The sequence below is a fragment of the Coregonus lavaretus genome, assembly GCF_964263955.1.
Source record: "Coregonus lavaretus genome assembly, contig: HAP1_SCAFFOLD_3167, whole genome shotgun sequence".
In the NCBI taxonomy this organism is placed as follows: domain Eukaryota; kingdom Metazoa; phylum Chordata; class Actinopteri; order Salmoniformes; family Salmonidae; genus Coregonus; species Coregonus lavaretus.
Window position 1 is genome coordinate 11,631 of NW_028167166.1, and position 13,170 is coordinate 24,800.

Consider the following 13,170-nt stretch of genomic DNA (forward strand, 5'->3'; position numbering starts at 1 on the left):
ATAGGCTAATCATAGTTTGCATTGCAAAAAGCACTGACTCAATTGTAATTACTAACAAAATAAAAACAATTGATGGATGAATTTGATGGATGGCATATTTTCACTACCAGTCCAGTGAAACCTTAAGAACCATGGTGTTATTCAATAATAATAATAGAAGTGCCGTTGACAAGTGTGGCAGTGCAATAATGGTTCTTAGTGTTTATGTTTGCCTATCTATAACTTACTGTGCTGTACAAGAGATGTTCGTTTTCTCCAGGCTCCGACAGCTCGCTGAGATTCCTATCCCAGTGTAAAAAGGACTCAGTACTGTCCAATATTTCCATCCTTGGCGATGCGACCGCACTGATTCACAATGTGTCGTTAGATGTCAGTTCCCTTGATGATGATACTTTACAAATACACTCCTTCACACACTTTGCAGCGATATCAACCGCAGTATGTTACTTTTTCCACTCAGTCCACGCAGTTGATTTAGCTACAACGCCGTAATATACATAGTAGTGCTGCCAACAAAGCAGTTATCTCCCAATTACAATATTAAAAGGGGAAAATAGAGGAAGAGGAAGGCTGCCCCGTGTTGGTTCTTGTTTATTTTCTTGGCAAAGAGTTCTATGGACTTTTTCCTCCTCTTTTTCCTCGATGCAGTTTGCTACCCACCGCCAGAACAGACCAGACAGGCAGGAATGTGGGTGGGGACAGGGGCGGGAGTAGCGACATATAATCAGACTAAAACACTACAGTATTTGCATTATATATCCGTAGGTTGTATCAAGATAAAGGGTAACATACAATGCAATGGATATACATTTAGCGCAACACCTACAATGTATATAGAGACAATGTTCACATGAAACATTGCAATAATTTCGGTCAGAAATTGATGGAGAATTTACAACTTCCACACTGAGAAAGCCCCGCTCCTGTCCATCTGCGTCATACCAATCAAACGGGTCCTTATGTTCAGACCGTCTGTGACGGACAGGGTCTGCGACCAATCCAAAGCCTTTGAGCCCGAGTCTTTGATTGACAAGAGAATAAGCCAATTAAATAATATTAACATACGTTAGGTAACAAATCAGAGAAAGACAAGAATCCTTCGTTCTACACACTGCCTCCAAGGAATGCAAATCAACCAATCAAGTTAAAGCTTGAGAAAATAAGTGCTCGAATAACCACTTTCTGCTGCAATAACTTCACTTTTTCTGCAACTCCAGAGTTGTCTGCCAAAAAACAGGTCAAAGAGGACATTCTGCTAAGAAACATATTCCACTAATGTGTGGATATTGAATTTAAGAGAGGCAAAAGTTATGGGAAAAAAAGGTATATTCTACATGATACATAAAAGTACATTAAACAACAGGAGTACAAACTTTGCCCAGCCAGAATTGAGGTGAGAATCTGGTGATTTCAGGGAGAAAAAAAAAAGGTGTTTTTAAGGGGGAATGAAACCGAAATTAAACAAATAGCTACAAGTTTCAAATTCTCTTTGAAATAGAACAGAAAGACATGCTGAGAAGAAAACAGGTGGTATAACATTCAATATGAAACTGGCACAATCATAGTTTTGGGTACAGCCTTATGTGGATGAGAGTCAGTCACACATCACATATTTATTTTTCTCATCTATGATTTGGTTTCTCTGGAGAAACAACCCTAACTCCTCATCTTTAAGGCCTAATCCTTTTCGTTCTGCTTTGAAACTCAGTTCCATCAGTAATACTCCACCAAGAGTAGAGCAAATGGACGTAAACTATTATTATACAGTAGTAGCGTAACAAAAATGTTGGGGGATGGAATACATCCATGTGACCCAATGTTTAGGCATTCTCTGACGCACTCATAGAGAATGATTGAGGACTTTAGTGCCCATAAGCACGTTTTAGCATGGGCAGGGCCATTGAGGACTTCCACCATATCGAAGTAGTCAACTGGGTGGGACTTCCTATGGGTTAAGGAAGGATCACATAATTCCATCCAGGTCATCAGGAGGGATCAGCCAATTAATTATACTTGTGAGAAAACATTCCATAACTGCAGGTGGCAGTAAATCGCCAACCTTGGCTTTATACGTGTTCAAACAATACACTCCAGGTGGCAGTATGCACCCTTTCAGTTTGTTTACCAACTCATAGATGTAGTATATGAAGAAAATGGACTACTTCAAAATGGAGATGGCCTCAATGGCGCTGCCAGTGCGCTCACTGACGCCATAATGGGCCAGATAGTCCTCTATCATTCTCTACAGCCAACTCCTGTCAACAGAGGTGTTACACTGTGTTCTGTCCCATTTAGATAGCAGGCACACAGCTCCTTCCACAGTCAGTTAATATATAGACAATAGAGTAGCTATACAAAAAGAGCTTCAGTCTTCCTCCTAGATGAAGAGCACCACTTCCCTCATTGATCCTTCCCTCGAATGTTGTCGCTTAAGAATATAATGTTGTCTGTAGAAGGGAAAATAATCAATTTTTTTTATTGTTATGAAAATACAAAAATGTATGTCTGTGAATGTGAAATGTGTCTGACTGTGTGTTCCCCTCTCTCACCTGCAATGATGGTGGTAGCCTGGCGTCTGACGTTGTTCTTGTCTACGTACTCCCCGTAATCCAACTTCCCCTCCACCAGAACCCTTGACCTAGATCAGGGGCACACAGAACCAAGGAATGTGTTACTGATACGTTTTCTGCAGATTGTTATAAGACCAGTTATCATCCATGTGTTAATTGCAAAGACACTTCTAGAAATGAGTAGGTAAGACAGACATATTATTTTTTTACTTATCAGGCTCCTAGTCCCCAGAGAAATAGAAACTAAGTCTGAGAAATTGACAACCCACAGTATACAGGGCGACACAGAGTGAAAGATATACATACCCTTTCTTGACATACTGGTAAGCCACATCCCTCAGACCAGGCTTGAAGACTGACACACGATGCCACGTCGTCTTCTGGCTGACATCTCCTGCGGGGGAGGTCTCCACGTCCCCGGAGCGCCACATCTCGTTGGTTGCCATGGAGAAGATGGTGACGGGGTTCCGTCCCTCCACCTGTCTCATGACAGGGTCCTGCCCCACGCGGCCCAGCAACTGAACACGGTTAATCGCTGGGGGGGGGGGGGAACAAAGAGGAGAACACACATGTCAAAGCCACAGTGGAAGACATTAAGGAGTGCACACGTCAAAGCTATGGGGGAAGACAGAGAAGCGGACAGACATCAGCTGGTCTGGGTTGTTTGTGTTCAATAGATGAAAAAAAAAACTGAGAAAGTGCCCTGACTGTCTACACTCACATCTCTCCAGGATCAGGCTGGTGTCTGTAGACTGGTGTCTGACCAGCTGTCTGAAAACCTGCAGGGAAGAGGCATAAAGACAGAACACTACAGTCAGCCAAGGAGTCACAGCCACAAAATTACAGTAGAGTAGCGATTAAGGGGGAACAGCTGGAGTAGGTGTGTTGCACACTTACCTGTGCTGCTCCGTTTCTCAACATCCTCTCTGTTTGCTGGACGGACTTTATGACAGTAAAGTGGATAGACAGACTGTAAGAAAGAGTATCATGTTGATGTCATCTCAAGATGAGGCTATGAGCAGTAGTTAGAGCTTTAATCCTGACTAACAGCCAGCAAGTTACATGGACACAATTGTCTTTCTTCTATAGTCACACCTGTCATATTTGGGTAGCTGTTCCAGTTGGTATCTAGCTACCATTCTTCAAATACCTAGTTAGCTACAATCAAAGACAATAATAGTAACCTAGCGACTCTTCTGCTTGAAATAGGTCTAGTATGGTTAGCTAACTACATTGTCTCCATAAATGTTACGTGTGACATGTTTTTCTTTCTCCCAATCGTCCTTTGTAGTGTGTGTTTGGTTCAGAGTGGTAGTTCTGTTTGTGCATTCTGGTTATTACAGGTGTGCTGAGTTGTGGCTGACTTCGGTCCGGAGTCCTGGCAGCTGTGGTTGAGTAACTGATTGACTAGAGCATATAAACTGTTTGTCGCGTGAGCTAGAGAGGGCACTTTTTATTTGGCTGAAGATTTGGTTGTTTTAATTTATCTTTGTTTGTGGTCCAGCCTGTCCTCCTGCTGTATTCCACCCTACCTAGGTCCTGGAGAAGGGAAAGGTAGTTCTGCCCATGGGTGTACATTCACACGTAGATAACCCACTGTTTTACACACTAGGTTAGCCGGGCGGGTGTCACCCCATGTATTTGTGGTAACAGGTAGGAAAGCGGGTTAGGGTTTAGAGTGTGTTAGGACGGATTCGGTGTGTATAAGAGGAGGGACCTTGTGTTTATTTTCATTACTTGGACCCTGTTCCCAAACATTCCCTTCATACCTTCCCTGGTTTGTTTGATTGGTCTTTGTTTTATTACTGTTTCTTAAATGGGTGTTGTATATTAATTTTGTTTAATACCTTACTTTTCCCTCAACTAACATTGAGTTCTGGTTGTTGTGCCTGGTTATTTTAGTTCGTTACACCACACATTTCTATCCCATCCATCTAGTTTACATTGTGTGCACGGGCATTTACGTCTCCTCCTCAGACGAGCTACACCCGAGGGGAGAACGTAACAATAAAAATCAATTGTATCGCATTATAACCATGTGTAAATGGCTTGCTAACGTTACATTGTAACCTCTACTGATGTTAGTCATGCCCCGCTAGTTCGCTACATAAGTTGCAATTGGAGTGGAGAGATAGATAATAGGTCCGAGACATAAACAGCCATAAAAAGTACACTTGTCCTACAAATGCCAGAATGCTTGTTGTTTATCATCATATATCTAAGGACATACAGCAAGTTAATTAAACTTACATGATGCAGTAACCGAGATCCTTCAGTACACGCTGCTTCCGGTCCGTCGCTAATATAGGTCCGTGATCCACTGTAGAAGGCAATAGACAGTTCCGCTGATACTGTGGGCTGGATCAAATACTTTAAAATGACAATTTTTAAGTTGATGATAAAATATTATATGTGCGGGACATTACATACTAACCTATAGGTTTTATTTCCAAATAGTATGGATGTTGTCTCCAGCGAAACTGGATGACACAATATATAAACAACAGAGCTGGATAGTATCTTTATTTTATAGGCCAGTTAACATGGTTGAGTTCTAGAAAACCATTGGTTACAATCCTCTGCTCAGAGAGTACTCAGATGATGATATACAATACAATCTAAGTAAATGCATACAATTCTGAATCAAAACGAATAGATAATGTGTCTAAGTAAATACTGCACACAGGGTTTTACAAATCAGTAGGCCTATATCATGTACTACAGTAATAAGGTACATCTGTGGAACATGCCTTTTGCTCAACAACCCTGGACAACGCTGGGCCAATTGTGCGCCGCCCATGTGTCTCCCGGTCACGGCCGGCTGCGACAGAGCCTGGATTCGAACCAGGATCTCTAGTGGCACAGTTAGCACTGCGATGCAGTGCCTTAGACCACTGCGCCACTCAGGAGACATAACCTGAGATGACAGTTAACCTGAGAACAAGGCCATGTGTAGGAGAGAAGAGAAGAGAGAGATGCCTCGCATCGTAACTCTCACCAGGTGTAAAGACAAACACAAGTATGTACAGTATTGTACCCACACAGAAGGGAAACTTCTACTGTCCTTCAGAAACCACACACCACTCAGACAAAGGCACACCTTCCCAGAGCAATGTCATGTCCCCATGTCTGTGAGAGAGTTTGATAGAGTATATGTCCAATTGACCATACTCTGTGACCCAAATCGTCCTTTGACGACCCAAATTAAGAAGAAATAGAGTGTGATTGTAGATTGTACCCACATCTCACATGCACAGGGCCCACTTTGGGTCCCGACCCATAGTATAAGAAACCCTGATATACACTATAATTCTAAAAACATATGAGAATAAGTACGTCTGTCTATGAATCAAGGAAATGCATGTAGTGTATGTGGTCAGGACTTCTGTATGATAAGTCCCAGCAGTTGAGAGACGAGGCGTAGAGCAGGCTGACTGATGGGGTAGTCGGGGGGCAACTTCTCCTCCACACAGGGCAGCTTCACATAATACCTGCAAGAGAATACCATACCAGATGGAAGATATATGCAATACCATTACCCTTGAGCTGGACAGTGCAGTATATATGTATATACTGTATATACACACTAAAAGATATACTTTTGACTCATCTGTCCATAGAACATTCTTCCAAAAGTCTTGATGATCATCCAGGTGCTTCCAGATGCTTTTTGGCAAACTTGAGTAAACTTTTTGGACAACATGGGTCCCATTAGGCCTGGCGAACACCAAACACTGCATTCCACAGTAAGAACCTCATATCAACAGTCAAGCATGGTGGTGGTAGCGTGATGGTTTGGGGATGCTTTGCTGCCTCGGGACCTAGACGACTTGCCTTAATAGAAGGAACCATGAATTCTGCTCTGTATCAGATAATTCTACGAGAGAATGTCAGGCCATCCGTCAGTGAGCTGAAGCTGAAGCGCAGCTGGGTTATGCAGCAAGACAATGATCCAAAACATACAATCAAGTCTATATGAAAATGGTTAAAAAGCAACACATTTGAAGTTTGGAATGGCCTAGTCAAAGTCCAGACCTAATCGCAATTGAGATGTGGCAGAACTTGAAACAAGCTTATTTGTAAACTCAGGTTCCCTTTATCTAATATTAGGTTTTGGTTGAAGTTCTGATAACATTCAGTATCAAAAATATGCAAAAATAGAGAAAATCAGAAAGGGGGCAAATACTTTTTCACGGCACTCTGTATATATACACATACACACACAGTTGAAGTCGGAAGTTTACATACACCTTAGCCAAATACATTTTAACTCAATTTTTCACAATTCCTGACATTTAATCCTAGTAAAAATTCCCTGTCTTAGGTCAGTTAGGATCACAACTTTATTTTAAGAATGTGAAATGTCAAAATAATAGTAGAGAGAATGATTTATTTCAGCTTTTGTTTCTTTTATCACATTCCCAGTGGGTCAGAAGTTTACATACACTCAATTAGTATTTGGTAGCATTGCCTTTAAATTGTTTAACTTGGGTCAAACGTTTCGGGTAGCCTTCCACAAGCTTCCCACAATAAGTTGGGTGAATTTTGGCCCACTTTACTGTGGATATAGATACTTTTGTACCTGTTTCCTCCAGCATCTTCACAAGGTCCTTTGCTGTTGTTCTGGGATTGATTTGCACTTTTCCACCAAAGTACGTTCATCTCTAGGAGATAGAACACGTCTCCTTCCTGAGCGGTATGACGGCTGCATGGTCCCATGGTGTTTATACTTGCGTACTATTGTTTGTACAGATAAACGTGGTACCTTCAGGCATTTGGAAATTGCTCCCAAGGATGAACCAGACTTGTGGAGGTCTACAATTGTTTTGGCTGATTTATTTTGATTTTCCCATGATGTCAAGCAAAGAGGCACGGAGTTTGAAGGTAGGCCTTGAAATACATACACAGGTACACCTCCAATTGACTCAAATGATGTCAATTAGCCTATCAGAAGCTTCCAAAGCCATTACATCATTTTCTGGAATTTTCCAAGCTGTTTAAAGGCACAGTCAACTTACAGTAAACTTCTGACCCACTGGAATTGTGATACAGTGAATTCTAAGTGAAATAATCTGTCTGTAAACAATTGTTGGAAAAATTACTTGTGTCATGCACAAAGTAGATGTCCTAACCGACTTGCCAAAACTATAGTTTGTTAACAAGAAATTTGTGGAGTGGTTGCAAAACGAGTTTTAATGACTCCAACCTAAGTGTATGTAAACTTCCGACTTCAACTGTATATATATATATATATCTACACATACATATACATACACACATACATACTGCCATCTACAGACAACAAATGGAACAAACAATTCTAAGGTAGGGGAACTGGAACCATGTTTGACTGATGCTACCTCTCACCTGAACTCCTCTCTGTACTCCGTGCGGAGGTGCTGGCCCAGGTGGGAGCTGAACTTCAGGCAGGCCAGCAGAACCCTACAGCGCTGGAACAACAGAGCAGCCTGGGATGGGCTGAGAGGGGCCTGGGACCCAGACAGAACCACTACCACCTGCCGAGCCTGGTACCCCACGAACGACAGCTGTGGAGAGGAAGAGAGAGATACAGGGGGAAACCAACCATGAGACAGGCTGACAGAGGGAGATTCAACACATCGGACAAGGTATAATATAATTGAAGTGCTTATTAATTCAAATAAGTAGAGGCATACTAAAGAGGGATGAGGCTGCAGTATTCTCAGGATCCAGCCTACAGTCAGGAAGTGCTCTAGAGATGGAGTTCGGCTGGCCTGTAGAAACAGAGTTCATCATTAGGTTACATACTGTACAGTTAATATAGTATACTGTATATTAGCATGCTTAGGGTGTGGGAGTTTCTTTCCATTGCCTGCTGTGAAGGGCACTCACCTCCTGACAGAGCACCACCAGTTCAAACAGCAGAGAGCACGCTGCATCCAGGTAGTCCTCTAACAGGCCCTGCAGCTGAGAGACAAGTTGTAATGGGAATATTTAAGATGAATAAAGTTAATATTTAATGTGGAGTGATTTACATTTACATTTACATTTTAGTCATTTAGCAGACGCTCTTATCCAGAGCGACTTACAGGAGCAATTAGGGTTAAGTGCCTTGCTCAAGGGCACATTTACGTCATTTAGCAGACGCTCTTATCCAGAGCGACTTACAAATTGGTGCATTCACCCTATAGCCAGTGGGATAACCACTTTACAATTATTAGACAATTATTTAGACAATGCTTAGCATATTTATATATTTTCTAGGGGTGTAACGATCCATCTACTACATCGATGTATCGATTTATATTCCTATGATCCAACTACATCGATCTGTGCTCGGCGAGTTGGCCTTTTGGACAACATATATCAATCTAACATCGTTTTAAATGTAATAAATCGATTGTATCGATACTAGGAAATAACCCATTGGATTTAAGCACGTCAGACTTTATATGGATGTTTTTTCTTAGCACTTTTAATGATAAAGGCTTTAAACATTACTCGATTCAGTCTGCCTATCCGTGACGTCATCGCCCCGCGCCAGCAGCAGCGCAAAGGCGCAAAGACAACAAAACATAGCATGGCGGACGACAGAGGAGAAGCCGACGAGCGAGAAATTATCAAGCCACCATTGCGGTCCTTACAAGAAACAGGAATCTAGGAAACTTCACCTGCACTGTCCAGTATCCAGGTATTTATTTCAGTCACACTGGTTGAATTTTTGGCTAAAAGGTTACTGAATCGATTTCAAGTCACTGAATCGTTTCGGATCGTATCGTTCTAAATGAACCAATATCGTCCTTGAATCGTATCGACAACCACGAATCGTGATACAAATCGAATCGTTGTTAAAACGAATCGTTACACCCCTAATATTTTCCCTTTCTGTAATACACATGATTTCCAGTGTTTGTGCAAGATGTGGGTTGATGGTCACTAGAGTTGAATGTTATGGATTGTTGTCTTATCTGTTGACACCAGACTGCCGAGGACACTGATTATTCACTGTTGTGTGGTATTGATGACCTTCTGCTGAACACTGTGTGATTCTATAGCACAAAGTCACTGGCCTTTTGTTTTGACTTCCTGCAAGCCTCTTGGGCTGATACAGAACAGTTGTCTGCTGAATAGGATACTAGGGCCTTCTCAGAGAAGGCCAGTTAGACATTTTCTCTGCTTCTGGGCTGAAGGTGTTTCCCTGTTGCAACTTGTAATAAACCAGATAGATTTTTGATTGACTTTACTGCTCTTCTCTTTTGTTCACCTGGAAATTCCTATTGCACAAGTCACATAAACATATACACAACCACACAAAATGTTAATGTCCAACCAATTATATCCAGGGCCCACACTCACCTCTGTATGTGGGGGAGAGCCCTGTCTTGAGTCTGGGGAGATGCTCCTCGATCCCTGGGTCTGGCTCTGGAGCTCTGGGTCACACACCAACGCTAGTAACAGCCTGGCTGTCAGGGCACCTCTGCAGACAGAGACAACACAGTCTCCTGTTAGATATACTCCTATGATATAGATAGATAGAGATAGATAGATAGATAGATAGATAGATAGATAGATAGATAGATAGATAGATAGATAGATAGATAGATAGATAGATAGATAGAAAGATAGAAAGATAGATAGATAGATAGATAGATAGATAGATAGATAGATAGATAGATAGATAGATAGATAGATAGATAGATAGATAGATACAGGGAGTGAGGGAAGGAAGGAAGGAGAGAGAGAGAGAATGTGTGTGTGTACTCACTGCTTGGTTGTAAGCATGTTGAGTCGAGCCGGCTCGATCTCTGTCTCTCTGAACATCAAGGCCAGGGTCTGAGCGATCAGAGTACACAGCCTGGACACAGGAGACAAAGTGGGTTACGGTCAGAGATAAACCCATTTTGAGAACATGTATGATGGAGTTTAACCTTTATATTCTTGACCACAGGAGGGGGCCAGTGAGACTTGTCACCTGTCACCCAACCCGACCTCCGTGACAGTGTAGTAGTGACACAGAGTTCCACATTCAACCCATAATCTAGTTGCATAAAGACAAAGCTGCTTAAAACCCCCAAAGAAAACCCAGCGGGGTTCCTTAGTTAATCCACACTCAGGTGTTTCATAGTGGCACTCTACTAAACCTGTTCAAGTGATGGTGGTGATGTTATAAAAGATAAGAGGTAGTCTTAACCCGGTGTTAACCCAGGACCCCTGTAGACACTCAAAGTAGGCTGTCAGCTTTGTGCTCACACACACACACACACACACACACACACACACACACACACACACACACACACACACACAGTGTCACTCACAGTAGGCTGTCTGCTGTGTTGGTCTCCGGCCTCTGACAGCTCCGCAGGGAGTCTTCCAGCATCCGCACCAGGAACGGAAACATGTCATTGGACTAACACACACACACACACATACACACACAGTTATGTATGGAGAAAGCAGTACACACACAGTCACAGAAACAAACACACACACACACACACACACACACACACAAAGATCCATGTGATCTCACCCTCCAGAAGAGTTTCCTTAGGGTGATGCTGCGGTGTGCTGCGGTGCGGAGCTCCTGGAGGAGCAGATATATGCCTTCCAGACTGATGCCCTCCTGAAGCAACTCACCACTCAGCTGGCGGAACAGGTGGGCTGTACGCTCCCAGCTACACACCAACAAGGGAGTGAGTTAATGACCATGGAACAATATGTTGGAACAGTATCTGATGGGGAAAACTATCAACTGGGGAACAGTATCTGATGGAGGAACAAAATCAGGGTTGTGTTCATTAGGGCAACAAAACAAGCGTTTCTTAATGGACAAGTTCAGGTAGTACCTCCCCATTTTGATCAGTTTTCAGTTTTGTGTCAACTGAACATGACCCTGATGGGAACAGCAACAGCATCTGATCGGGGAACAGTATTTGAAAGTACCTAATGGGGGGTTGTTTCTGTGGGGAGGTGTTCAACATGACATTGCATCTCCTTCTGTAGAGGGGGTCCAACAGCAATGTCGACCTCTGAAGAAAAAACAACATACACGTTATTACAACATTATAACACACACACACACACACACAGTGAATGACTCACTATAATGTAACTGTTCCAGGAGCTTTGCAGGTGCAGGTAGATCCGAGATGTAGGCGACACAGCGTACAGATGCAGCTCCGCCTCTCTCTCTCCCTCCTCTTCATCCTTCTCTCCATCCCTCTCTCTGACCACCCTCTCTCTCTTCAGGAGGCGAGCTAGCACCGAGCCTCTCCTGCTGGGCACCAAAGGGGCCTCCGGGGGCCTCTGGGTCCGGTCACCCGGGGGGGAGGGAGAGAGAGAGGGAGAGATGGGTGACAGGGGGGAACGGGGGGAGTGGAGGGAGAGGGCTGGGGAAACTGGGTGGGGTAGAGGGCGAGGCAGGGTCAGTCTTAGACCCTGTCTCTGACCAAGGGTTTCAGGGTTAGGGCATGAGGCTGAGCGTGTGGTCTTCAGCCTGAGCACCTCCTCTTCCTCCTCCTCCTCCCTGTTCCTGCTGGGGAGACAGAGAGATGGTACAGTCAGTGTGACTGTGTCAAAAACACACCCAAGCACCTTACCTAGTCAAATACACACACAATTTGAACCACATTACACAACTCAGAGTAAGTTGAACTTTGGTAACTTCGTGGCTCGTGGCAGGACAACAAGGTAATGCTGTGTTAGCCCACCAGGGGGCAGAGTGCGAGGGCAGTGAGGAGGGAGGATATTCCCCTGGCACAGAGAAACAGCTATCTAATCCTGACCTGGAACCTTGACAAGGTCACTCACTCAGTAAGCCTGTCTCTCTCTATCTATCTGCCCTTCACTTCTTCTATCTCTTCTCCCTCCCTTCTCCTCTCATTCCTTCAACTCTTTTCGAAATCCCCACTGAGAGGAGGAGGAAGAGATAGAGGAGGGTTTCTTTCCATGTGGATATCGTTCCATGTGTAGATTTACTGTCATGATCCTTAGAGTAAAACCCAATTATTTAAAGAGCCTGTGTCTATACAGATGTAGGATCTTCATTTGAGCCAGTTTGCTACAGCAGGCAAATAATCCTGCAGCAACAGGACATTTTTATTATTATGTGTTTTATAATTAATGGACATTTTTGTAGGGGTTAATACATTTTTCGTAAGGGAAAATCCAGTCTGAAATTTCAAAATGGAAATGACAAACTTCAGGAGCGATGCAGTGCCTTAGACTGCTGTGCCACTCTGGATTTTTAAACCTCAAATACAGTACATGCTTTACATTTTCTGCATTGCATCTGTATTTAGTTCCTTTTTCTGAGTGCTACAATACACTATTAGCCGTTTTTGTAATTTTATCATTAACTTACAGTATTAATCAACAGTATGATACTGTATAATCTGAATACAATAGATTATCGCAGAACGCACAGTAAAATACAGTACATTTGTTTTACAGCACACTAAGACCTTTCTGTAATTTCAACAGTAATACACTGTCGAATGCACAGTAAAATACCGTAAATGTGTTTTACAGTATTAATTATGGTGCAATGTGGGAAAATGTTGTGGGCAGGGAAAGAGTCTCTTGCTCATTAACATATTTTAAGGCGTGCCTTGTAAGA

General features: G+C 42.9%; 2 protein-coding genes across 2 annotated transcripts in view; both read right to left on the minus strand.

Moving 5' to 3' along the window:
• Nucleotides 1-1,308: 1,308 nt before the first annotated feature.
• LOC311113813 (single-stranded DNA-binding protein, mitochondrial-like) lies at nucleotides 1,309-4,877 on the minus strand. The gene is made up of 6 exons (XM_084189112.1): nucleotides 4,821-4,877; nucleotides 3,468-3,540; nucleotides 3,292-3,349; nucleotides 2,877-3,105; nucleotides 2,550-2,638; nucleotides 1,309-2,447 (listed from the first exon to the last, which is right to left on the minus strand). Exons 2-6 carry the CDS (start codon nucleotides 3,489-3,491, stop codon nucleotides 2,401-2,403), a joined length of 447 nt encoding a protein of 148 aa, XP_084045238.1. The 5' UTR covers nucleotides 3,492-3,540; nucleotides 4,821-4,877; the 3' UTR covers nucleotides 1,309-2,400.
• A 1,069-nt stretch (nucleotides 4,878-5,946) lies between these two features.
• LOC311113811 (uncharacterized protein C12orf56-like) overlaps nucleotides 5,947-13,170 on the minus strand; it is a gene marked incomplete at both ends in the record, with an annotated part of 30,795 nt that continues 23,571 nt past the window's right edge. Inside the window, 10 exons of the mRNA XM_084189111.1 lie at nucleotides 5,947-6,061; nucleotides 7,938-8,116; nucleotides 8,246-8,323; nucleotides 8,442-8,516; nucleotides 9,906-10,026; nucleotides 10,315-10,404; nucleotides 10,868-10,959; nucleotides 11,083-11,227; nucleotides 11,496-11,581; nucleotides 11,655-12,087. Coding sequence (XP_084045237.1) covers nucleotides 5,947-6,061; nucleotides 7,938-8,116; nucleotides 8,246-8,323; nucleotides 8,442-8,516; nucleotides 9,906-10,026; nucleotides 10,315-10,404; nucleotides 10,868-10,959; nucleotides 11,083-11,227; nucleotides 11,496-11,581; nucleotides 11,655-12,087 — 1,414 coding nt within the window. The remainder of the gene's footprint in view (nucleotides 6,062-7,937; nucleotides 8,117-8,245; nucleotides 8,324-8,441; nucleotides 8,517-9,905; nucleotides 10,027-10,314; nucleotides 10,405-10,867; nucleotides 10,960-11,082; nucleotides 11,228-11,495; nucleotides 11,582-11,654; nucleotides 12,088-13,170) is intronic.

Excerpts from the sequence above, each read along its gene's own strand:
- LOC311113813 (XM_084189112.1), bottom strand. The coding sequence starts at position 3,491 with ATGTTGAGAAACGGAGCAGCACAG. Across the intron at positions 3,350-3,467 it reads TGAGAAACGGAGCAGCACAG|GTTTTCAGACAGCTGGTCAG; the intron begins GTAAGTGTGCAA and ends TCTTCCCTGCAG. Across the intron at positions 3,106-3,291 it reads CAGCCTGATCCTGGAGAGAT|CGATTAACCGTGTTCAGTTG; the intron begins GTGAGTGTAGAC and ends CCCCCCCCCCAG.